This window comes from Cervus canadensis, chromosome 32 (assembly GCF_019320065.1).
Source record: "Cervus canadensis isolate Bull #8, Minnesota chromosome 32, ASM1932006v1, whole genome shotgun sequence".
NCBI classification, from domain to species: Eukaryota; Metazoa; Chordata; class Mammalia; order Artiodactyla; family Cervidae; genus Cervus; species Cervus canadensis.
Window position 1 is genome coordinate 33,988,944 of NC_057417.1, and position 26,636 is coordinate 34,015,579.

General features: G+C 51.8%; 1 protein-coding gene across 2 annotated transcripts in view; it reads left to right on the forward strand.

Moving 5' to 3' along the window:
• The window catches only part of GNA12 (G protein subunit alpha 12), a 73,314-nt gene that overhangs the window by 23,300 nt on the left and 23,378 nt on the right, over nucleotides 1-26,636 (forward strand). For both annotated transcript variants that reach the window (XM_043454820.1, XM_043454821.1), the window contains exon 2: nucleotides 15,234-15,449. In XM_043454820.1, coding sequence (XP_043310755.1) covers nucleotides 15,234-15,449 — 216 coding nt within the window. The remainder of the gene's footprint in view (nucleotides 1-15,233; nucleotides 15,450-26,636) is intronic.

Below are 26,636 nucleotides of genomic sequence, written 5' to 3' on the forward strand. Positions count from 1 at the left end.
ATTTTCGAGTTGACCCTGGCAGATTTTCAAAGATTGTTTGATAAAAAGTTACACTCGGACATTAAATTCTCCTGCTTCTGAACTATATTTTATAATCAAACTGTAGTCAAGGAAAAAACCCAACCCAGGCGACCCCCATGAAGCCTCCCTGCCCCGCTCACAACGGACCTAACCCCCTCGGCCCCACCCTGCCCCTCGCTCACCACGCTCCGCATCCCTTTGACGTCCAGTTTCTCAAAACTGCGCCGCTCAGGGCCCCCGCGTCCCGTCCACTCGGCACGCTCACCCTGCTGCTTAGCGAGTGGCCGGCCCATCCCTGTGGTCAGGTCAGCATACATGGCTCCTCAGCTGCCTTCCCCATCGACCCGGCTGACACAGCCTCCTTCCCCTTCCCTCCATGGAGAATTTCTTTCCTTTAGAGCCCAGATGGCAGGGTGTTTTCACTTCTCTTTCTGCGGGAAGCGTTTTGGGAGACTCCTCGGCTCACAGGACGCCTCACACGGGCGGGGCCAGCCGTCCCGTCTCCGCCGTGTCCTCAGTCACCCCCGCGGTGTGGGCACCCAGTGTCTCGGGATGAACTGAATGGGGCCGACGGGCCTGCTTCAGCTTTCCTGGCGGAGGGCAGGGTGTTCACTGGGTGTTCGGCTCCAGAAGTAAAAAGTCACGGAGTCATGGGCTGTGTTCAGCCTCCCGGGGCTGCCTGAGGTGCGGCTGAGTCCCCTCAGGGACACAGGAAGGGTGAGTCGGGGACCCCTCCCGAAAGCGTGTCACACAGCCTGACGACCACGTGGGGCTGGAAGGCTGTTCATCACAAGGGCAGCGCGTCTGCAGGGTGCCCGATGCAGCCCCCTGAGTTTGTTCCAGCTCCGACCCTGAAATTTGGGACCATGAAAGCGGCAGGAAAAGGAATTGAGTTTTGCGGTGGGCGCTGTGCTTCTGAGCAGAGTGGTCGAGGGAGGCCTCACTGGGAAGGTGACCCTTGGGTATTAAAAAGACTTTCTGTTTGCAGAAGAAGTCCCCTGGAAGCTTCAGGCTGTAACTTCTGAAGCTTCTTACTTGTGAACCTGGACCCAGTCGTGAGAGGTCTTTCTTCTGCACCGCGGATCGTCTTTAACGCAGGAACGCGGGGCTCCTGAAGCTGAGCGCTGGCTCACTCTCGGTGCCACAGAGGGAGCTGCCGGTCCGTGCGTTCTGAGCGCAGGCTCACCACCAGCCTGGGTGCCCCCCTCAGGCCCGCTTCCAGCCACTGTCCCCCACTTTCCAGCCGAGGAGTCCGTGGATGGGCAGGGGCAGCCAGGGCCTCGCCCCCGGATCGACTGCCTTCCCTCCATGTCCAGTTCTCCAGCTCTGCGCCACCGCCAGGCTCCATCTGCCCGCCTGGCCCGCCCACCTCTGCCTCCACGGTCTCTCCATCCAGCCGGGTTCTCTGCAGGTGCAGCAGGCCCGTTGGTCTCTGGGACCCGCGTGCTCCGTGTGCACCTGACCGGGGGCTCCTTGGTGCCTGTGACCGTCAGCACGCTTCGCGGACCGGGGCAGCCGTGTCCTCTGCAATATAAAGCGTCATCCTGTTGAACAAGGGCGTTCTTTTTCACCAAAGCTGGTAAATCTTTGTAACTTTAAAACCTCGTTTCATCTTAGAGCTGTACCCTCTTCTTACTTGGGACGAAGCAATTATACATTTTTTGTTGTTTTGGTTTTTTTAATTGGAGTACAATCGCTTTACAGTGCTGTGTTGGTTTCTGCCGTCCACCAGTGTAAATGGGTCATAATTATATGTATGCATCTCCTCCCTCGCGCCTCCTTCCCGCCCCGCCATCCCACCCCGTTCGGTCGTCACAGCGCGGCAGACCCGGCCCCCTGTGTTCTACAGCGGCGTCCACTTGCTAGCCATTGACACGCGGTCGTATACAGATGTCCCCGCTGCTCAGTCCGTCCCACCATCTCCTTGCCCGGCTGCGTCCACCGGACTTCTCTACGTCTGTGTCTCCATTTCTTCACTGTAAATAGGTTTATCAGTCCTATTTCTAGATTCCATATAGATGCATTAATATACAGTATTTGTCTTTCTCTTTCTGACTAAATTCACTCAGTATAAGGGGCTCTAGGTTCATCCACCTCACTACAGCTGACTCAGATGTGTTCCTTTCATAGCCGGGTACTGTTCCATCGTACACACGTTCCCTGCCTTCTTGACCCACTCATCTGTCAATGGACATCTAGGTTGCTTCCGTGTCCTAGCTGTTAAATGGTGCCGCAGTGAACGCCGGGATGCGTGTGTCTGTCTGGATCGTGGTGCACGCGGGTATGTGCCCAGCAGTCGGACTGCTGGGTCGCGTGACAGGTTTATTCCGAGCTTGTTAAAGAGTCTCCATACTGTTCTCCACGGTGGCAGTACTGAGTTTGCATCCCTACCTACGGCGCGGTGGGATTCCCATTTCTCCACACCTCGTCCAGCACTTACTGTTCGTAGTTTCTCTTTCATCTTTCTTTATTTGGCTGCTCTGGGTCACAGTTGTGGCAGGAGGGACGTTTGTGGCCTCACATGGGCGCTTCCCTCGCGGTGTAGGAACTCCCCAGTTACGGCGACGGGCTCAGCCACGGCACTCGGGCCGTGTTGCTCCGAGGCGTGTGGGAGGGACCTTAGTCCCCACCAGGGATGGAACCTGCATTGCAAGGCAGTTTCTTAACCGCTGGACCGCCAGGGAAGTCTCTCTTGTTTTTCAACAATGGCCGTTCTGGTTGGTGTGAGGTGATACCTCCCTGTAGTTTTGATTGTAACGAGCAATGTTGAGCATCTTTTCACATGTTTACTGGCCATCACAGTTACACTGTAAAGGTACTAAGTTCTTTTGATTTTTATGCATGTTATTTATCCTTAAACCCACGTAAAAATGTTGAGTGACTGCTTCGTTTGCCAACTTTGCCATTCGTCAAGAGGAGAGATTTTGTGGGTGTTTGTCTTTCTCTGTCCTCCCTGCGCATGATCAGGGTGGAGCTTGACGCTCATGATAAATGCCTGGACGTTCGTGTGACTTCAGTGGAGGCGGTCGACACTGGGAGTGACTGATCGGGGGCATGAGGTTCCCTGGTCTTTGCCAGTTACCGAGGTCTGAAGACTCTCTTATAGTATCTAAGCAGCTTTACACTAAAAAGAAAGTAAGCTAAGAAAAACACCGTCTGAATGATTTATCGTAATTCTGAGGAAAAGCAGATGTGGGTCCTTAAGGAAGTATTCTTCCTTGAAAACTGAAAATAGGTTTTTTCCCAGAATTAGTAACAGAGGGATTATTGACTCAGCTTGCAGGTTTCTGGCAAAGAATGCTCCGAAGTGCTGGTCCTCTTGGGTGCTCGGGAGCCTTTGTTTTCTCACAAAATGGAGGTGTCGCACTGCTGGGGAAACTTCCTGGAGGTTCCGTCCCACTCTAAGTAACCGGTGCTCTAGGGGTTAAACGTCAGATCTCCTTTGCTTTTTCATATGGAAGCAAAATGTGATGTCACCTGGTTCTGCAAGGAAGGCGCTTTTTAGGAAGTGGGCCCTGGTGTCTGTGTGACCTGCAGGACTGTCTTTGAACCGTTAGCAGAGTCCCCGTGACAGAGCACCTGTTTTGTGCGTGTACTTTTTTGACCAGAGTTAGACGCCAGCGTTGCAGCCCTCGGTGAGGGCTGGCGGAACAGAATTGAGTCAAGTGTGGCTCCTTGGGAGCCCATCAAAAGAAGTGAAGCCTCAGTTTACAGTCTTCTTTGTTTCTTTAGAAGGTGGAGTCTGGGCAGCACACATTCAGGTACGTGCACTGTGGTTGGAGGTCTCGTCTCAAATGGCGTTTTAAGAAGTCTGTGTAGTAAACGGAAGCCTGGTAATTGTCACTCTTCACAGTCGTCTGTAGTTTGAGCGCTGTGAAGCTGCCCTTGAGTGCTGAATGGGGGCCCAGGCTGTGTCCCTGAAGGGTGTGTGATTCACCCCTGAGCACAGGCCCGGCCCTGTGGGGCTGGGGGACAGAACGCAACGCCTGTGGGAGCTGGGCCTCCCTTTCAAGGTCCATCGGTACCACCCGGCCCGGGGACTCGGGCTGCACCCTCCTCCAGTTCTGACCTCCTGCGGCTGTGGAGCGGGGAGCCCTCCCTTGCCTGCACGAGCAGCCCGTCTCTCCAGTTCTGCACCTGCTGTTGACGCAGGCTGAGCTGCTGCCCCGTGTCCCCGTGCGTGACATCCTCCAGGCCCGCCGCCCCGGTTTTTTTTATTTTTTCCTTACTATCTTTCTAGTGATCGTCAGCTGCAGATTCTTCTTATTCTCCACAGGACCCTGAACCAGGCTCTTCTTAAAGGAGGTGACGTGGTTATTATTATCACTTCTTCCGTTTGACCTTCGCAGCAGACCCTGAAATTGTAAGCTCCGTGTTTCACGAGGGATCCCCTCCACTTCTGGGAGTAGGTCCCTTTCTGAGGTTAGAACGTCTCCCTGCAAGGACGGGATGCTGTTCATCGCGCCTGCTGAGGGAGCTGGCCTCGTGCTGGAGGCTGCTCCAGATCCAGTGAGCTTTTAGAGACTTGCTTGTGCCTTATCATAACAGCGTCCGTGCGCTTTTAAGAAAGGTGATACACGGGTGAAACGTGTGCTTCTATTTAAACTGTCACTCTGCGGATTTCATTGACTTGTTACAGTCATTTAGGCTGTTGCTTTGGTTGAACTTTTCCACTAAACAGGCTTTTCTTTTTATCTTTGACGTACCAAAAGGAGATAGTTTTAAAAGGAACTTTCCAGGCCCATTTTGTAACTAAATTGCTTTCAAATAAAGAATGGGCCAATATTAATTTATTAACCTCAATGTTGATTGCTCACGTGTGAGATTTCCAGTGAGAAACGACTTAGAATGACTAGTGACGTTCCGGTTGCATCGTTTTTAGACCAGCTTTGGCACAAGGCGAATCTGATTGTTGGCATCCAGTATCTGTTGCCTCAGGTACTCCTTGCTGCAGCCTGAGAGGTAGGAATGGTTGGCATCCTGGTTTAGCAGGTGAGGAGCCCGAGACTGCTGAGCTCATCCCGTCGACAGCCGTAATCTGTGTGCAGCCTGGGGCTTCGGGGTGAGCGAACCAGAGAGAGGGGCCTGTCCTCGGGGGCCGCTCGTTCCAGCGAGGGAGACAGAGCAGACCAGATGGCGAGTGACTGTCGGCCTGTTCGCCGGGCAGCCATGAGCGCTCGAGAAAGAGAAAGCAGGGAAGGGTGGGTGCCGGGTGGCTGCAGGCGGTGGTTAAGGCAGCCGGGGACGGCCTCGCTGAGCTGACCCCTGAGTAGAGGCTCGGAGAAGACAGGAGCGGGCGCTGCGCGTGTCTGGGGCAGGAGGGTCTCGGGCATCGAGACCCAGAGGTGCTCAGGCCGTGTGGCGTGGAACAGGAGGAAGAGGGGTCGGGCCTTCTGGGCTTTTCCTGTGATAAGAAAGGGCCCCATGAGGTTGGGGCAGAGGGCGCCGTGACCTTATTTTGAGAAGAGACTGATGGGGACACGAGTAGACGTGAGGACCAGTCAGAAGGTTTGCCGTGATCCAGGTGAGAGATGCTGGCAGCTGGACCGGAGCCATCACCGAGGGAGTGGCAGGAAGCGGTGGGGGTGTGGGCCTGTTTTGAAGGCAGCACCAGGGCGCCTGCTGACAGCGGGGCGGGTGTTTATTCCTCCCGCTGGAGGCCGGGGTTCCAGCTTGTCCAGTGCACCCCCTCTGGACCCCTTGTGAATGTGGGCCTACTGGGGCGGGTGCCAGCCTGCAGGGGGAGGCTCAGGCTCCGGGGGCAGGCCGGTCTCTTAGTCCCAGCCTCGGCCCCTCAGAGGGAACTGAAGCCACTTTTCAAAGGCACCGAGCTGGCAGAGCCTGCGTCCCGCCAAGTCTGCTACCGGTCTGTGCCGCCGCGCGTGCTCTCTGCACCGTGTCAGAGGCCACGGCGGGCCCTGCCCATGTCTGCATGAGGGAGAAGGAGGCGCGTGAACGTGGAGTGCAGATCAGCTTAGTCCCAGCGCGCGCCCACAGACAGTGCTGTCCAACAACTGTGACACGAACCACGCGCACGCGTGTGCTCTAGATTAGCCACGTAAGGAAGGTAAAGAAACACAGGAGTAATCTCACAGTAGCACTTTAATAACTTGAACTATCCAAAATGTTACAATTTCAGGAGGTTCATAACTTCCAGCTGTATAATTTCAATGTGAAATCAGGATTAAAAGACAAAATACATGTATCTTTCGTAGTGAGTCTCTGAAGTCCAGTCTCTGAACTAACACACCTCAGTTCAGACTGGCCACGACCCTCTGCTCAGCGGCCACGGATGCCTGGGGGGCGCCCGCGTCGGGCGGGACGGCCCCAGGCTGCTCCGAGTGTGTGCTGCCAGGACAGTGTGTGTGAGGGTTTTCACTGTTTAGAGATTAAAGGAGAATCTGAATTTACTCAGTGTCCTCTAATTTACCCAGGCATGTAGCATATCCCATGCTTCTAGCTTAATTATGGCTTTAAAAAAAACAAAATTCTGGAGAGCACCAGAAACGCTGGGTCATGGAAGGTCAATTCAGATGGTTCTGGCCTTGGCGCCTGCTGTCAGCTGCGTGAAAGACAGGCAACGAGCAGAAGCAGCTTCTCCGTCGTGCCTCTTTTGCGCCCTTATCTCCCCGGACACACCGCAGAGGAAGAGAACAGAGGTGAAAAAACGCGCTTTAGAGCCCGTGAGTCACCCTCGACGGCGGGGTGGTTGAGCTTCCATTCTCCCGTCTGTAAAGTGGGCACAATCCTGCTCACCTCCCACTGTCACGAAGATGAAATGAGCTCACACACATACCCATCCGTGTGTCTCTCCGTATATACGCACATCTGTCCTGACTGAACTTGGGATTCTATGAAGCATTTACCTTTCCTGTGTACAATTTATTCAGGTATTTACCACTCTATTGTTATTTTTAAAATTCTCACTAAATCATTCCATCCACAGTGTTGAGTCCCAACTTGACTCTAGATAACCCTGAACACAGCATATTAAGCCATGTTACCTGTTTGTAATGTTTACAGGCCTTTTTCCTCTTGGAATGACATTTAGTATTTATTTAGTCTTAAGTTTATTTAATATTTTCTGCCCTCAGCAAGAAGGCTTCACTCCCCGCCGCACCCCTCTGCTTGTCTTTGTAACGTTTAGTGAGACGTTTGGTTGAGTAGCTTCTGGCTCACACGCCTGGACGAGTGGACGAGACACAGTGGCCAGTGGTCGGCGTGTGGCTCCAGGAGTCGATTTCACAACCCCTTACATCCTGAGGTCTGAGATTTAGCATGGCTTTTCACATTCCAGTTTAGAAGATCAACGGTATTCTGCACTGATGTGGAATTCCTTTCTTTTTCTTTTCTTTGTTTAAACTTACAGAGGAACCAGCCTTTTATAGGCAGCAAAAAAAAAAAAAAAGCTGATGGTGCTAATTTACTTCTCTGTGTACTTCCTACACCTGGAGTTTTCCTTACAATTCATCTATTTCCTGAAAACGTGGTCTTGGATTTCCCACTGCCCTGTTAAATTTAATTTGTTGTAAACTTGCCCAAACCTCACCCCTCCTGAGCTGTCCGTGCTCTCTGCCTTTGGAACGCATCTCACTGTGTCATCTCCACGCAGGAGAGCCTGGCCACCCCTCCTGACCGCCCTCCGCACCTGCACTTGCTCCTTCCCTTCTCCGAGTCTGGAGTCTGGAGGCAGAGCCCTGAGCTTGTCCCGCTCCTTCCCAGAGCCTTGATTGCTCCCAGTGTCTCCAGGGAAAATTCCAGATGTCTTAAAACTCGCCGCAGTCTGGCTTAACCTGCTCCCCTCGCTGCCGTGACTGTCCTGCAGCCCTTCTCTCCCCCTGATGGTGGAGGTGACCTCTGGCCCACTTCTGTGACGGTGCTGCGAGCTTGGGCAGGCACCGCACGGAGCGCCCTTCTGGCCTGTCCCCGTTCCCTGGCACGGCTCTCTGCCGGGCAGCCCTCCTGAGGTAGGACCATGGCGAGGGACAGGCCAGGCCATGAGGGCAGCGGGTTCGTTCCCAGAGCTCACGGGAGGACGGGTGTGGTGGGGACGGGGCCTGGCCCCAGAGGTCCGCCAGCTCTGTGTCTGGGGCTGAGGGCGCTCTGATGACCCGCTGCCTGCACGCCCCTCCCCTCCCTCGCGTCTTCTCTGACCTCTAAATTAGAAGGTAGCCTCCACTCCAGCCTCAGAGAAGGCTAAGAGGAGCCATCTGCCTCTGCTTGCTGGGCTCATTAACTTAAAGAAATTCATCCTGTTTACATTGCTGGCAGCGTTTCTTTTATTTGGATGCTGGCCAAAGGCAAACAACTCTGCCCAGTGGGTTTAAAAAAACAACAACACAAAAATAGAGCTTTGCAAGTACTTACGCTGCTTCCTAGTTGGGCGAACATGCAAAACCTTCACATTTTCTTCATGTAGCTTTATCCCATAGAGAAAGCTCATTGGATCTACTAGCGTTTAATGTCTTTCTGAGCTTTAGTATTTATTGTGGGAAGATTTTAGTAAGGAATGACTAATCTAAAAAGATTTGGTTTGATTAGGAGCTAAACTAACAAAATCTATTTTGAAACAAGATAACAGGATTTGCGATTTTTGGTCTTCTTCCAGTAAAACCGAACCCCGCCCCCCAAATCTACATCTCCAGCAGACAGGGGAGCTGTTCTTTGACTAGAAGCTGAAATTGCTGGATTTATAAGTTGTTTTAAAAATGTGTTCTTTGAACAGCTTAAAGTGTCATATAGTATTGAGATGAAGTCATCAATCTGCTTAGGACTTTAACTGTTTATATTTGGGTGAGTGAATAAAATGCATGGTTATTGAACAAATTAATACTTCAGTAACACTGTTACTGAAAGAAGAACTTCTTAAGTAGCCAGTAATGAGACTCAATTAAATTGTCTTCTGCCTTGTTTTTTGGTTGTGAGTGTACATAGGTTTTAGAATTGTCCTAGCCTTTGTGTTTTAGGAAACTTGGCCTTTTACTGGAGAAGGTTAGGGCAAGATATTTTATATTCAGTTATGCCTGCTCTATTAGTGTCTTTTAAGACTTAGCACCTCTATGTCATGACAGGGAGATACATACATATATATAAAATTATCATTTCTGCAAAATAGAGTGTATATAACATTTCCAAAGGCCCTAAGCTCTTACTAAAAAGGAAGGAAAACTGGACTCAGATTTTAAGCAGATGTCCCACAGTAGAAAACTTCCCTAGAGCTTGGTTTTGCAGATTCAGAACAAAGTTAGTAGAGTGGTTTTTGACTGGAATAATTCAAAATAAGAACAAAAGAAATCTGTCTTTTTTTGTTTTCCCCCTTGATGTCTTTCCCCTCCAAATGAAGTGAATAAGATACAGAAAATGGACTATAGCTCACTGGTAGCATTCTAAGTTTGTCGGCAGTTTTGCCAATTTCCCTGGATTTCTAAAAAGAGAAATAAGGGGCCTTTTCTTCGAGTTTGGGTGAAGTTAATTTGGACCGGTTCCAGCTTGCCTGGGTGGCAGCGTGCAGTGGGAACACAGGCCGCTTTTGGATACACCAGGTTTTTTTTAAAGCCAAACCTGCGTTCACCCCGATAATTAGGGCAGGCCTGGTCTGCGCAGCGCTGAAAGCAGTCTTGGTAAAGGAGCCCTCGGGCTTCTGAGGCCTGTCTGCTTCCCTGCCTTCACCTCCGACATCAGCTCCCGAGGGAGCAGAGGCGCCGTTGAACCCGCGAGTGGGGCCGTGCTCCTCGGGGAGTCGGAGCCCCGAGCAGACACCTCGTGGTCAGAGCGCATGTGCCGCGTGGGAGTCGTGTGGGCAGGGCCATCAGGGGCGGTGGGCGGCGTGGCCGCCTGGCTCGGGGTGGGTGGGGGCTGCGGTCCTGACCCAGCCTGTTGCCGGCCTGGGAGAGGCGTTCTCTGACTCACCCCCGAGGAGCCTGACCCTTTGCCTGGAGCCTCACCAGTGAAATCCTGCTCCCCGCTCAGGCGCTTGCTGTAGCTGTGAAGCGTCTATGTCTCCGCAGGCGGTGGGGAGTTTGGGTGACGTCTCAGAGAGTGCAGGAACGGGGCAGGCAGAAAGGCCAGTGGGGGCCTGAGTCCTGTCCCCCCTCTGGATGAGTGGGCTCAGATGAGCTGAGGGCACTAGTTGAAAGAACCGGGGCTTCAGAAGCTCATCCCAGGTTAGTGTTTTCCAACCTCACCTCCTCCTTTGGCCTCTAGTAACCTTCCCTTCTGACGCTGTGTAATTGGAACATATATTGCTCTAATTGCTGGTTAACTTTTTTCCTTTACTTTTATTTTTAAATACAGATTCGCAGGAAATTGCAGAGACTGCACAGAGAGGTATCTCCTTTGGGTTTCCCCAGGGGCTTACATTTTGTTTAACTACAGGGCAGCATCAACACCAGGAGACTGAGGTTCGTCCAGTGTGTGTGTGTGACTGACACATAGGATCACCTGTGTCCTCAGGACAGAGGCCTGCCCCCAAGCCACAGGGAACTCCCTGCCGCTGCGCGACGCAGTCCCAGCCACCCCCTTCCTCTACCGGTCCTCGCCCCCAGGAGCCCTAGTTTGTCTTCCATCCCTGTGATTTTATCATTTCAAGAATGTTATATGAACAGAATCACATAGTATGCTCTTTTGAGATCCGTCTAAGTTGCACACATTAGTGGCACGTTCTTTTCATCCTTAAATCGTATTCCGTGGTACGGAGGTGGAGCAGTTGAACAATTTGTTTATTAAAGTATCAACACACCTAGGTTGTTTCTAGTTTGTGGTTGTTGTGAACAAAGCTGCTATGAACATTCCTGCAGAGGGTTTTGTGTGGACGTAAATTTTCATTTCTCTGGAATAAATGTCCAGGAGTGAGATTGTATGGTATGCTGCATTGTATGTTAAGTGTAGGCTTAATTTTTCTTTTGTATTTTTTTAAGAAACTGAAAAACTTTTCCAGAGTGACTGTCTCATTTTACATCCCCACCAACAGTGAGTGTATTAGATATCGCATATCTCTGCCTCCTCATCGCCATTTAGCGTAGTCGCTGATTTTTTTGTTTTTGCTGTTTTCATAGATGTGTAGTGAGGTCTTGCTATCAGAGCCTTGGTCTGCTGCTCCCTGGTGGCCGGTGGACTTGGACACCTTGTCTCTGTTACTTGCTGTCTGTGTGCTCACTGGTGAAACAGCTCTCCACATCTTCGCCCACTTCCCAACTGGAATGTTTTGTTTCTTTAAACTGTTGAGTTTTGAGCAGTCTTCAGTTCAGTTCAGTTCAGGTCAGTCGCTCAGTCGTGTCCGACTCTTTGCGACCCCATGAACCGCAGCACGCCGGGCCTCCCTGTCCATCACCAACTCCCGGAGTTTACTCAAACTCATGTCCATCGAGTCGGTGATGCCATCCAGCCATCTCATCCTCTGTCGTCCCCTTCTCCTCCTGCCCCCAATCCCTCCCAGCATCAGGGTCTTTTCCAATGAGTCAACTCTTCGCATGAGGTGACCAAAGTATTAGAGTTTCAGCTTCAGCATCAGTCCTTCCAGTGAACACCCAGGACTGATCTCCTTTAGGATGGACTGGTTGAATCTCCTTGCAGTCCAAGGGACTCTCAAGAGTCTTCTCCAACACCACAGTTCAAAAGCATCAATCTTTCAGTGCTCAGCTTTCTTCACAGTCCAACTCTCACATATATACATGACCACTGGAAAAACCATATCCTTGACTAGATGGGCCTTTGTTGGCAAAGTAATGTCTCTGCTTTTTAATATGCTGTCTAGGTTGGTCATAACTTCCCTTCCAAGGAGTAAGCATCTTTTAATTTCATGGCTGCAGTCACCATCTGCAGTGATTTTGGAGCCCAAAAAATAAAGTCTGACACTGTTTCCACTGTTTCCCCGTCTATTTCCCATGAGCATTCTTTGTATATTCTAAATATGAGTCGTTTGTCAGTTATGTGGTTGGCAAATATTTTCTACCAGTTCCAAGCTTGTCTTCCTATTCTCTTAAAGTCTTTTGGAGAGCAAAAGCTTTAACTTTCATGAAGTCCAGTTTATCAATGTATGCTGTGTGTGTGAGTCAGTCGTGTCCGACTCTTTGTGACCCCACGTACTGCAGCCCACCAGGCTCCTCTGTCCATGGGGATTCTCCAGGCAGGAACACTGGAGTGGGTTGCCATGCCCTCCTTCAAGGGATCTTCCCAACCCAGGGGTCAAACCGAGGTCTCCTGCATTGCGGGCAGATTGTTTACCATCCGAGCCACCAGGGAAAAGCCATTTTTCTTTTATGAACCACGCATTTTGTGTCATGTCTAAGGACTGTTCACCAAGTTGTGGACCCTGAAGATTTTCTACTATGCTGTACTTTTATGTTTTGAGTCAGTTCTGTATAAGGTGTGAGGTTTAGATCAAGGTTTTGTTTTGATTTTGTTTTTTCTTTGCCTATGGATGTCCAGTTGCTTCAATATCATTTATTAAAAAGGCTATTCTTCCTCTACTTAATTGCTTTTGGATCTTCCAGAAAAAAAGGAGTTGACCATAGTACTTATGTCTGGGTTTTCTGTTATGTCCCGTTGATCTCTGTGCCTAGTCCATCGCCAGTACCACACAGTCTTGCTTATGGTAGCTATGTAATAATAAGTCTGGAAATTAGATTTCTCCCACTTAATTTTTCTGTTTGAAAATTGTTTTAGTTAATCTAGTGCTTTCCATATAAATTTTATAATAGTTCTATCTATATCCATAAAAGATCTTGCTGGGATTTTATAGAAATTGTTCAACCTGTATATTGGTTTAGAGAGCATGTCATTATTATGTTGACACTTCCAATCCATGAACATGGTATGCCCCACCATTTATTAGATCTTTGATTTCTTTCATCAACATTTTATAGTTTTCAGCATACAAGTCCTATGCATGTTTTATTAGATTTATACCTAAGTGTTTACTTTCTGTGCTTGTGATTGTTAATAGTAAGTATTGCATTTTAAATTTCAGCTTCTGGGACAGTCCAGGAGCTAAGACTCCATGCTTCCACTGCAGGGGGTGCAGGTTTGACCCCTGGTCACGGAACTGAGGTCCTGCATGCCGCAAGGCACGTCTAAAGATTTTACAATTTTAGGTTTCAGTTTCCACATGTAAATTTCTAGTATATAGAAAGACATTTTACTTTTGTCAGTTTTCATATCCAGCAACCTTGCTGAATTCACTTGAATTCTAGGAGGTTTTCTTTGATAGATTCCTTGGGATTTTGTACATAGACCACTGTCTCATCTGCAAATAGGCTTAGTTTGATTTTTTTCTGTCTAATCACGCACCTTGCGTTTCTTTCCTTCACCTCACCGTGGAGCCATGTTGAACAGCAGTGATGAAAGGGGATGGTCTGGTCTTGTTCCCGCTCTTACCTGAAGCACTCAGTCTTCTACCATTGATTTTTGGTGTTCGCTGCAGAGGTTTTTGTCAGTGTTCCTTATCAAGTTAAAGGATTCTCTATTCCTAGTTTTCTGACAGTTTGTATTATTGATAATTGCTCAGTCATGTCCAACTCTTTGCAACCCCATGGACTGTAGCCCGCCAGGTTCCTCTGTCCACAGGATTCTCCAGGAAATAATACAGGAGTGGATTGCCATTCCCTTCTTCAGGGGATCTCTCCACCCCCACCCCCAACCCAAGGATCAAACCTGGGTCTCCTGCATTGCAGGCAGATTCTTTACCATCTGAACCACGAGAGAAGCCCTAGTTTTCTTATTAATGGGTGTTAATTGTTTAAATCCACATGTCTGTGTCTCCCGGGCCAGCTTCTGAGTTTCAGGAGCTCAGGCACTGCTTCGTCAGCGTTTTGTTTTCCTGCAGTGTGTACCTCATGCTCTGCCCCCAGTAAGCATTAAACGCATTTGTGGGTCAGAGAGACTGGGCGTGGACCCCGAGGCAGGAGCCCGCAGGGGCGTTTCTAGCCCGGCAGTGCTGGGCACCGGGCCTGGAGGGGAGGCTGCAGCTGCGCTCTGGGTCACCGTTCCCCTTCACCCCTCACCTCACCTGTGGTTACCTTTCGCCTCTGTGGCTCACAGCAGATGCTCCAGCGGAGATCCGCAGAAGGCAGCTCTCACTGTCTCCTGCCCCAGGGTTTAGGATAACCGCCAGGTGAGCCGCTGAGCTCTGCACAGTCAGTGGGGGATTGTATGTTATGTGACCTGTGCTCCAGTAAAGCTGTTCTTTTCTCAGAGAAGTAAGTGCCAGCTGGGCAGTGATGTCCTGCTGTCCTCTGTGCTGGGTCCCGGGTCCCCCAGACCGCTCTGAGCCAGCCAAGGCCTTTCCCGATGGCGGGGTGGGGGTGAGGGTGACCGTGCTGCCGCCCCCAGGCTCACCAGTGCTGCTGCTGCAGGGAGCATTCAGCGGGTCCCCCAGCAGAGCCCAGAAGCTCCCGTAGATCATGCCGAGCCGTAGATCATGCGGAGCTGAGGGTGATGGACGGGCCTGCTTCCCGCCCAGGAGGCATTCTCACCGCAGCAATACTTCCCGTTTGGCCGCCCTCCCTCATCCTGTTTTAGTTCAGGCCGTTTCTGCACCTCCTGGACTCTGTCAGTGAGGTGAGGAAAAAGCGGGAAATCCCGACTTTATTTTTAACCAGGAGGAAATCAGCACAACAATGAGACCGATTCCCGTCCTCCCAGGCACGTCTGAAGCGTGACCCGCTCCCGCCCGCTCCCCATTCAGTCTCCTGGCTCTGACCCCTGTGTGTTTACTCCTCCGGCCGGGCGGGCCGGGCGGGCCGGGCGGGGCGTCCTCTGGGTGGAGGAGCTGCCAGGGCCCAGCGGTGACAGGGCAGTGGGGCTGCAGCTGGAGCTGTCCTCAAACCGGGCTCTTCCGGCGCCGCGGCTCGTGCTGTTTTCACACGTCACCTGGCGTGTTTGTGGCCGCTGCTCCCCCGACCTGTCGGCTCCCTCCCGGGGCCTTTTCAAATGAGTGACCTGCGATGTGGTCTGTGCAAGCCTCCAGCTTGAGAGTCGCGTCGCGGGAGCGCAGGGACAAACGCTGGCTGCAGGCCTGACGGCTCTTGAGCCTCCTGTGCTACGACCGTCTGTGCCCACGCCGTGTTCTCCGCCTCAGCTCAGCCTTCGCAGCACCGTGAACCCTCTGTGTTATTTCTTTCCATTCCCAGGGCTCGAGGGCTCTGGTCGATGCACGAGACAAGCTCAGTATTCCTCAGCAGTGCTCTGAAAATCTTATTTCTTTTCTTTCCCAGGGCGCGCGGGTTCTGGTCGATGCACGAGACAAGCTCGGTATCCCCTGGCAGTACTCTGAGAATGAGAAGCACGGCATGTTCCTCATGGCTTTCGAGAACAAGGCAGGGCTGCCCGTGGACCCCGCCACCTTCCAGCTCTACGTGCCTGCCCTGAGCGCGCTCTGGGGGGACTCCGGCATCAGGGAGGCGTTCAGCCGCAGGAGCGAGTTCCAGCTGGTGAGTGAGCCCTCTCCTTGGCCGCACAGGCTTAGACCTCGTGGGATTCCCCTTTACAAACCCAGAAAGCACAAACGAACCGTAAATTGCTCTAAATCCTGATACTGAAGATCAGAAATACCCAGTGCTAATTAAGCCATGTAAATGGTTCGAGAAGGAACAATATTAATTCATTCAGGCTAGATAAATGTTTCTGTTCAAGGAATATGAAGGATTTTTAAAATACTAAGTGTTGGCGTAATTCAAGGAGCTCAAATTTTCTAAGTATCGTTCTCCGTACGAAATCAACGCCTCCTTAAGAGAACATCCCAGCTGTGCTGTATGGGTCCTGCCCGGCGGACCGTGAATGGCCCAGATCTGTGCCTGGGAAGCCCGCGTGAACCCTTCAGGCTGTCCCAATGGGTTCTTCCCTCTCATCTTAAAGCTGAAAGTTTCAGAAAGCCTAGTCTTCTTCGTCACTTAGCTTCATCTAGGATGTGAGTCTGTAAACAGAAAGTGTGGGGTGTTTAGCCTGTTTGCATTCCCGTTTTTTTCCTAAGTTTCCTTCAACGTTAACTGCCTACAGAGATGGGTCTGAGATTTCTCCTCTAACTGGAACACCAGCTGATGGGAACGCCCCCTCCCTGGGGTGTCTGGAAGTCTCACTGCCCTCCACACCCCTCTGCCCCCTGAGAACCGGGATCCCAAGTTTCGCATCACCGGTCCCTTGCCTGTCCCTGTGGTGTTGCCATAATATGTACTTAATATTTTAAAAACAGAGTCTTGAGTTTTCCCCATTTTCACCCTTCACATAAGCGGTTTCTTGCTATGTGTATTCTTCTGACTCCTGCAGTGTTGTGACATGTATTTAGGCGGCGTGCGTGGCTGTGGTCCTTGTTCGTTCACGGCCGTCTTCTCTTCCACCGCGTGGGTGTACCGGATGCACCCGTTCCCTCGTGGGTGTACTTTGGGGTGTTTTGCTGTTAGAAACGAATGCCCCTCGACCTCTCCCGTGCGTCCCCAGGTGCCCATGTCCAGGGGTCTCCAGGACGTGCACCGAGGAGGGGAACTGGCCGGTGGTAGGGCGTCTGTGCCTGCAGACGGACAGACAGTGTGTCCAGTCGTCGTCCGGAGCAGCTGCACCGGCTGTGCCTGTGTCAGCAGCAGAAGCCCCCGTCGTTCTGCCTTAGGTGCTGTCCAACTGACTTCAGAGGCACGTCAGAACCCCCTTAGCCGGGGGAGATGAGGCACACTGTTTTCCCATAGTGTCTCGGGCTTAGCTGACACCTCCCTGAACTATCGGCTCTATGTGCTTCCTTTCCCGGGAAATGCCCGTTTATGTCTCGTGCTAGTTTTTTGCTAGTGAGTTCTGTGCATCTTCCTCCTGTATTTGAGGTGTTCTGCACAGTATGCCGGATAATCCTTTCAGTTCAGCGTCCGTGTGCTTTTCATCTGATCCCCCCCACCCCCACCCTCTCATCTTACACAATCGTCTACGTCTTGGCACAGCTGGGAAGTTGATAGTGGCACACTGCTCTGAATTAAACTGGAGACCTCACTCAGATTCAACTGCTTTTCCTCAAATGTCCTCCTCACGTGCCAGGATCGGGCCCCGGAGCCCAGCTGTACTTAGCCCTCGCGTCTCCTGGGTCTGCATCAGGGACAGCCTCTTGGTCTCTCCTGGGTCTTCAGGGCCTCGACACTGTGAGAGAGCACTGGTCAGTCATTTTGTAGAACATCCGTCTTTGGGTCTGTCTGGTGTTTTCTCATCATTAGGATGAGCAAGAAAACCTCTTCCTTTTTGGCAAGAAAACCACTGAAGTCACGCGGTGTCCTCTGAGCATCCTGTCGGAGGTATGAGCTAGCAATGTGTCCGGTTCCTGGTGGCGGGGGCCTTGATTGCTCGGTCAGCGGGCTGTTTGCCACGTGTCTCCACTGTGAGATCACTGCTGTCCTCTGTTACTAATAAATATTGGGGGGAGGCGCTTTGCAACTTTGCAAATATCCTGTTTCTCTTCAGGCTTTCACCCACGGATTTTAATATCCATCGTTGATCTGAGGGATGGCATTTGTATAACTTTCATTTCCACATTCATTCTCAAGTTTAAAGATTAAAGTGAAACAGTCAGATGAACTAGGAGATACAGCTGCCGTAGAAAAGAATTGTTAATATTCTAAAGGGCGTGACTATCAGAAACAGCTGGAGAATGCACAAACTCTTAAGTGTGGGGTTTAGGTCCCCCACCATGTGAGTGTGCTCGTCGTGTCCAACTCTTTGCGACCCTGTGGACTGTAGCCCGCCAGGCTCCTCTGTCCGTGAATTCTCCAGGCAAGAATACTGGAGTGGGTTGCCTCTTCCTTCTCCAGGGGATCTTCCCAACCCAGAGGTCAAACCTGTGTCTCTTGCGTCTCCTGCATTGGCAGGTAGGTTCTTGACCACTGTGCCCCCTGGGAAGCCCTGAGGCTCCCCCCCACATAAACCCACAAACTGAAATGGTCTGGGACAGAATAGTCTCTTCAGAGCGTGGGTGGAAATCGCCATTAGCAATTGAGAATTTACCCCAGAAGGAAATATGAACTGCAGAGCTGAGTACCTACAAGCAGCGTTTAACAAGTGCTCCATCCAGGGTGTGGGTGTGGTGGGGCGGCTTGTCAGGCTCCTGTCCGTCCCCCTCGCCGGGCACTCTGGTGGGCTTTCTTTCCCTGAGCCTCTCCTGTGAGCTGGGCACTCGGCTGAGGTCAAGTTTGGCTTCCTCAAAAAGCTGGTAAGACTGATACCCAAGCAAGTAATCGCCATAAAATATGCTGAGAAGTGTGACTGAGGAGCATCTAGCTACACTGTGCATAAAGGGAGAAGGTAAGCGGTTCCACCCGGCCGGACGGCGCGGGGAGGTGTTTGGGGGCAGACTGTCTCAGGATGAAGGGGGATGAACTGGGCCCTGTTAGGTGGGGGGGGGGGGTCCTCTACAAGAGTGTGGGCCTGCGCGGGCGGGCGGAGGGGGGCCAGAGAGGCGCCGCTGCCGCAGCAGAGGCTGCCCCACTTGGGGGCTCCATGTGCAGGCCACCGGTCCCGCCTCCAGCTGCCGTACTGGTAAAGGAACTCAGCTGGCTCAGAACGAAGTTCGGGGGGTGGAGGGCGCTCTGCGTGTGGCTGGCACTGCTTCTCTGGTCTGCCCCCTCCCTCGGCGCTGGGTCAGTTCTGGCCCGGCTTCCCCCACACAAGGCTGCAGCGGGGTGCCTGCGGCCCGGGTGACGGCCAGCCCGTGCGCTCTGCCCGGGGACGGGGGCGGCGAGCCATCCGCAGGTGGCACAGTGGGGGCGGGGGTGAGGGTGGCCCGGGCACTCGCTGTGGCCACACCAGCAGCTCTGCTCCGTGTCCCCGAGGAGCCACTGAGGTGTGGCAAGCAGGAGTGTCTCCAGAAGTCAGCAGTGCCGGGCGTCGGACGGGCCGAAGGGGAGCAGACGGGAGGCCCAGGCCGTGGGGGCTCCTGTAGAAGAAGTCGCTAGGAGACGGCGAACGTGAACCGTGGCAGGAGGGTTCTGATTCCTGGCCCCAGTGTTAGCACCACTGGGTTTTTGCATAACTCTTTGCTCATTGTCCAGTTAGTCGCCCTCTTCATCATCATCTGCCCTCTAAAGGTGCGTGTGAGCCGGGAAAATCAGTAGGCAAAACTGCCCCAATGAACGGAACCAGTTTTTGCTTTTATCAGCTGAGCTCCTGAGATCACAGCCCGCGAGCTGCATATAGTGACCTGCTGTTCCGATGGTTCGGTGCTTCTTTTCTTAGAGGGCTGGGCAGCTGCGGGGCAGTTTGGTACCTCTGCTGGAGTCCTCACCAGAATCCTCTTGACCGACTCTGACCCCGACGTTTACTCGTTCAGACGTCTGGGGGGCTTTACACGGCCGAATGTCCAGCACACACGGAGACCGTGGGCTCTTCTCTCTGATGCCTTTTGCTTCACACTCTTGGATGTTTTAAAAAAAAAAAGTTCACTGTATTATGAATCATTTTTTTTCCTTCTTCCATTTCCTGTTTCACAGTGGCAGGGCATGGTGCTTCCTTGAAAATGTCTTCATCTCTTCAGCTTTGGAAGATGGAATTGGAGATTCAGTTCAGGGGAGGGAAGTCTGTTTCTTAATTTCTGAAAGTCAAGTGATTCTGCTAATTACAGACTTTTTTTTTTCCTGTCCTGTTTAGAATTGAGTCTTTGTAACCTTGTCAGTGAGTGATGGCTTGCTAGAAAAGGCCCCCTCTGGGGCTGAATTGTAGAGTGAGAGGAGAGTTGGGGGTGCATCTCCGTTGTGTGTGTGGATGCTGCTGCCTTAGAAGCAGACGGGTATGAGGTTTTAGGAGGGAAATTACTCTGTGGCTGAGTGAGGAACATGCTGAGTATAAGAAGAATCGAATCACCTGTCTCACTTCTGACATAAAGTCCACATGTGTTGTGCTCAGGTTTTGTGACATCTGGGGCTTCGATTACCCCAGGGTCACTGCTTCAGCGCACAGGGCCCCCGTGGTCCTCGCCCACCCCTCACCCTATGGATATACTCTGTAAGGGCCAGAGAAACATGATTTGGAGTTCTCAGGCTTAGAGCACTTACTCGGTGAGGCTCTGGGATTAAAGCAGTGCCCAGAATTCTCCTTTGCATCCCTGAAACAGACATCAGCTTGTGCTGTGTGGTGGTTACATCTTTTTAGAAAAACCAGTCACTTTGCAGAAGGGCTTGACCCCACGGTTGCTGTTCCCTTGGAAAGATGCCTGTGCGTTTGCTTAGTTCAGTCGCTCAGTCACGTGCAACTCTGCAACCCCGTGGACCGCAGCCCGCCAGGCCTCCCCGTCCATCACCAACTCCCGGAGCTCGCTCAAACTCCTGTCCATCGAGTCAGTGATGCCATCCAACCATCTCATCCTCTGTCGTCCCCTTCTTCTCCCACCTTCAACCTTTCCCAGCATCAGGGTCTTTTCAAATGAATCGATTCTTTGCATCAGGTGGCCCAAGTATTGGAGTTTCAGCTTCAGCATCAGTCCTTGCAGTGAACACCCAGGACTGATCTCCTTTAGGATGGACTGGCTGGATCTCCTTGCAGTTCAAGGGACCCAAGAGTCTTCTCCAGCACCACAGTTCAAAAGCATCAATTCTTCGGCGCTCAGCTTTCCTTATGGTCCAACTCTCACGTCTGTACATGACTACTGGAAAAACCATAGCTTTGACTAGATGGACCTTTCTTGGCAAAGTAATGTCTCTGCTTTTTAATATGCTCTCTATGTTGGTCTTAGCTTTTCTTCCAAGGATCCAAGCGTTTTTTAATTTCATGGCTGCAGTCACCGTCTGCAGTGATTTTGGAGACCAAGAAAATAAAGTCTTACTGTTTCCATTGTTTCCCCATCTATTTCCCATGAGGTGATGGGACCAAATGCCATGATCTTAGTTTTCTGAATGTTGAGTTGTAAGCCAGCTTTTTCACTCTCTTCTTTCACTTTCATCAAGAGGCTCCTCAGTTCCTCTTTGCTTTCTGCCATAAGGGTGGTGTCATCTGCATATCTGAGGTTATCGATATTTTTCCCAGCAATCTTGATTCTAGCTTGTGCTTCATCCAGCCTAGCATTTTGCATGATGTCCTCTGCATGTAAGTTAAATAAGCAGGGTAACAATATACAGCCTTGATGTATTCCTTTCCCGATTTGGAAAGTTGTTGTTGTTCCAGTCTGTTGTTCCATGTCCGGTTCTAACTGTTGCTTCCTGACCTGCATATAGATTCTCAGGAGGCAGGTAAGGTGGTCTAGTATTCCCATCTCTTTAAGAATTTTCCAGTTTGTTGTGATCCACACATTGAAAGGCTTTAGTGTAGTCAATGAAGCAGAAGTAGATGTTTTTCTGGAACTCTCTTTTTCTTTGATCCAACGGATCACACCTCTACACATGGACATCACCAGATGGTCAATACCGAAATCAGATTGATTATTTTCTTTGCAGTCAAAGATAGAGAAGCTCTATACAGTCAGCAAAAATAAGACTGGGAGCTGACTGTGGCTCAAATCATGAACTTCTTATTGCCAAATTCAGAGTTAAACTGAAGAAAGTGGGGAAAACCACTAGACCATTCAGGTATGACCTGAATCAAATCCCTTACAATTATACGGTGGAAGTGGCAAATAGATTCAAAGGATTAATACAGGCACACTGATAGAGTGCCTGAAGAACTATGGACGGAGGTTCATGACATTGTACAGGAGGCAGGGATCAAGATCATCCTCAAGAAGAAGAAATACAGAAAGGTAAATGGTTGTCTTTGTGAGGAGGCCTTACAAATAGCTGAGAAAAGAAGAGAATCTGAAGACAGAGGAGGAAAGGAAACATATACCCATCTGAATGCAGAGTTCCCAAGAATAACAAGAGGAGATAAGAAAGCCTTCCTCAGTGATAAATGCAAAGAAATAGAGGAAAACAATAGAATGGGAATGACTGGAGATCTCTTCAAGAAAATTAGATCAAGGGAACATTTTGTGCAAAGATGGGCACAATAAAGGACAGAAATGGTAGGGACCTAACAGAAGAAGAAGATACTAAGAAGAGGTGGCAAAAATACACAGAAGAACTATACAAAAAAGATCTTAGTGACCCAGATAACCATGATGGTGTGATCACTCACCTAGAGCCAGACATCCTGGAGTCTGAAGTCAAGTGGGCCTTAGGAAGCATCACTAAAAACAAAGCTAGTGGAGGTGATGGAATTCCATCTGAGCTGTTTGAAATCCTAAAAGATGATGCTGTTAAAGTGCCACACTCAATATGCTTTTGCTGGTGTGATTTTAATTGGGTTTCAGAATTCTTTCCCTGAGCTTTCTTAGGAAGCAGGCTTTTGAGGCACTGGAGGATGAGAGTAAATGGAAGATGAGGTGATTTGATTTGTAGCCACGCTAACTTTCTGTAACTCTGAGGCCACATGAAGCAAAGTGACGTATACTGAATGGGCAGTTTGGAGCGTTTTCTGCGCCCAGTACCTTATCCTTCTAGGAAAGAAATCCACTCTATCACGGTTCGGCGGTTACTTTCAACCACTTGAGGAACAGTGTCATGGTAGCTGGTTGATTGGGAATAAGTCCTGGGAACTGGTGGTCCAGTGGTTAAGACTTAGCCTTCCAGTGATGGGTGGGAGGTGTGGGTTCGATCCTGGTCTGGGAGCTGAGATCCCACATGCCTCCGGCCAAAAAAACCAAACCAAAACAGAACAGAAACAATGTTGTAATCAATTCAATAAAGACAAAAGAGAAAGAAAGAAGTCCCGAAGTCGCAGCTTGTTTGAGTGGCAAGCGATGCGTGCAGGCTCTTCGGGGCTGTTTCTCGGCTCCTCTGAAGGGGTGGAGTCCAGGGGTCTCTCTGCCAGACTCAGCCGTCCCCCGGGCCCCCCTCTGCCTCTTCCTCTTTTCTCTGCTGCCAAGATACCCTGCCTGCTCGATGTTTTTCTTAATGCTGTAATCTAAGGTTTACATCAGAGGAAGACAAGAGAACCCCCAGAAAGTGCCGTGGGGGGCCGTGCCTTTTCCCTGGAGTCGCCCGTGGTACCGTGCGGAACATCTCAGAGAATCTTTCCCACTTCGGAACGGTGGTGGGCCCTGCTGTCCGTGGCAGGCCCGAGACTCCTGGGTGTCTGCACTGTTCCCCTGAAGCCGGAGCAGCAGGGACTCTCCCTTTATCTGTCACCTGAAGGAAGGGCTGGCAGGGCGGGTGTCTGTCCAGACCCTTGCCCTGACCTGCCGTGTGGCTCCTGACCTCAGACGTGGCCGCCAGGCAGGAGCGGGCGGAGGGGGCGGAGGGGAGCCCAGCCGCTCCTCGCAGGACACGACGCAGGCTCCGTCCACCCCGTCTACCCCTCAGAGGCCACCCCCGGGGAGGCGGCCGAGCCCCTTGGGGACCTTCTCCCTCTGGGATGCTGGCGGCGGGGGGCTGGTGCGCAGCGTGGGCCGCAGGGAAGGCCGAGGCGGGGGGCTGTTCTCGCGGCATTACACGCGGGCCCCGCCTCGCAGCCGTGCCTCCAGTCGTGTGCGTATATTTTAGTTTTATGGAATTCATTCATTCAGCACATTGTTGTGGAGCCGCCACCACGCGTCAGGCCCTCATAAATCCTGGGAAAGCACAGCGAACAAGCAGGAAGATCCCAGAGCGTGTGGAGCTGACTTTCTGACAAGGGGAGGCAGACAGTAAATACGTCCGTGATAGGCGATGTGCGTGTGTGTGCACCCATGCACGAGCTTACCTGTTGCGTGTATTAGGAGAAAATAGAGCAGGGGGAGAATGTGGAGGGGCCTCGGGGGAGAAGCAGGGGTCACGGGGCGTTTCCATAGGGGCTCTCGGTCCTCCCCACCTCTCGTTTTCCCTTCCGTCGTGCTGGCCGAGCTGAGCGTGTGGCCACAGCCAGGCTGCAAGTCCTGCTCGTCCTGGTTGGATGTCGCCATGGAAACAAGGTCTGAGACTGGCCGTCTGAGTGACCAGGCAGTCCGCCCGGGCCTCTCCTTCCAACAAGCCATCAGCGTCGAGAACCCAGACGGTCAGCGCCAACCACAGAGGATGCAACATACACTGCGTGGCCAGGGCCCACAGCCACACTGTTTAAGCCTCTGTGCCTCGGCGCATGGTCCGAGCTGATGGAGCACCCCAAGGGGCGTTTGAGGCCCCTCTGAAGAAGACAGGAAGGCACGCCCTGGGGTGAGGGGAGCGTGTTCTAGCCCAGGAGAGGAGCAAGTGCAAAGGCCCTGGGGTGGGAGCCGCCATGTGTCCCAGGGTGCACAGACGGGGCGGGGGGCAGGTCTGCAGGGTAGAGGGGCTTATGGAGGCCTTGCAGGGGGCCGCTGGAAGGACTTGGGGCAGAGGAGTGGGACGGCTTGATTCCATTTTAGTCGGGTCCCTGTGTGGATGATACGACAGGGAGGCCCGACTGAGGGTTTTGTGGGGATCTCGGTGACGGGTATTGGGGGTGACGAGGGGTGAGCACCTCAGACCTGGAGAGGAATGTGCAGGTCACCTAGTCTCACTGTCCACCCTCTCTGTCAGGCCTGACGGTAATGGTGAGCCTCACGAGCCTGGCGCTGTATTTTCTCCTGCGCATTCAGGACTCCGGTGGAGAGCACGTCTTCCTGTGTGAGTGGCTCCCAGGCTGCTGCTCAAGTCTGGACCAGCCCTCCGAGCACAAAGCATGTGCATCCCCACCCGTCAGGACACGTCAGGCGCCTTCTCAAGGTCCGAGCTCTCTGCCAGGACACGGGTGTTGGACTGAGTGACCCAGTCGTTCTGCGAAGACCAGTTACCCTTCACTTCCTTGGGCCTTCCCTTGAGGAGCGCCAGGCCTGCTGGAGCTGAGCGGGGCAGAGTTAGAGCACCTCGGGGGCCCCACGCCCTCCCTGGGGGGTCCGCCCCGTCGTGTGCCTCGAGGGGACTGGCTGAGTTCTCAGGCTCCGGGAACTGGTTGGTTAGTGTCTGACTGGTGAAAAGTGAAGTCAGCGCACCGGTCGGTTTCCCATCCGGCCAGCCGCGCCGTCTCCAATGCTGAGAGGGTGTTCTTCCACACCCTCGTGTCTATGTTCTCTTCTCAATTTTACCCAGCCTGATGAGGGAGAGTTCCCAGGATTACTGGTTCTTTTCATGTGCTCAGTCACTCAGTCGTGTCCAGCGTAGTCGCGACCCCATGGACTGTAGCCCACCAGGCTTCTCCATCCATGGGATTTCCCAGGCAAGCATGCTGGAGTGGGCTGCCATCCCCTTCTCCAGGGGACCTTCCCTACCCAGGGATCAAACCCAGGTCTCCTGCCCTGCAGGCGGATTCTTTGCCGTCTGAGCCCCAGGGAAGCCAGGTGTCTATTAGCCGTGTGTGTTCATTCACTGGTGAGTTGCTGCCCATCCTTTGCTTCTTTTTTCCTGTTGGACGCAGCGTTCTCTTGGTTTGTACCAGTCTCCCACTAGATGCTCATTTTTTCTAACACTTTTTTTGGTTTGTTTTGAAGTAATTACAGATTCACAGGACATGACAGTACAAAGAGGTCCCCGCCTCCTTCACCCAGACTCCCCTAACGGTCCGGTTACCTCTTGCGTGACTGCGGTCTGATATCTGAACAGCAAGTGTGCGTGGCTCAGTCATGCTATGTGTCACACAAAGGGCTGGCGTAAGCACCAACCACGGTCAAGATGCATCTCCCCGTCCCCACGGAGATGAGCTTCCTGCTGCCCCCAGAGTCACCCTCCTTCCCCACCGTCCCTCACCCCTGGGAACCACCTATTTGTCCTCTGTCTCTAAAATGTTATTTGGGGAGTATCGTACAAATGGAATTGTACAGAATGTGACCTTTTGAGGCTGACAGTGGCCGCTCATCCTAATGCCGCTGAGCTCCGCCCAGGCTGCTCCCGGGTCAGCAGACATCTTTTCATTTCTGAGTCGCACTCCATGATGTGGAGGTGCCATAGCTTCTTCATCTAATTATACTCAGATGTACAGATATACGGGCTTCCCAGGTGGCACTAGTGGTAGAACCTGCCTGTTAATGCAGGAGACAAGAAATGTGGGTTCCATCCTGGGCCAGGAAGATCCCCTAGAGGAGGGCATGGCCACCCACTCCAGTATTCTTGCCTGAAGAATCCCATGGACAGAGGAGCCTGGTGGGCTACAGTCCGTGGGGTCGCACAGAGTTGGACACAACTGAAGTGACTTAGCACACGTATATATGCATAGACATGAAGAAATGAATCGATGCATCATTTTTTATCTTACACAGTCAGAAATGTCAGAAGTTAGTGAATAATTTCTTGAGAAGGTGGAATTATCAGAGATTACTTTCTTAGTTTTGGTTTGATACTGTGCATGTGTGTGTTGCTTCCCTGATAGCTCAGCTGTTAAAGAATCCACCTGCCATGCAAGAGACCCTGGTTCGATTCCTGGGTTGGAAAGATCCACTGGAGAAGGAATAGGCTACCCACTCCAGTATTCTGGCTGGAGAGTCCCATGGACTGTATAGTCCATGCAGTCGCAAACAGTGGGACACAACTGAGCGGCTTCCACTTTGACGTGCCTGTGAGTTTTTCCACCTTTCACGCTAAATTAGTTTTGCCAGCACGATCTATATGGGGAAATCTCAGCCTTCCTAAAACTTACTGTTAAAGTCAGCAGAACTTGAGAAATCCTCTCACCAAATCCTATTAGATACTGCAACAGTCACGGCC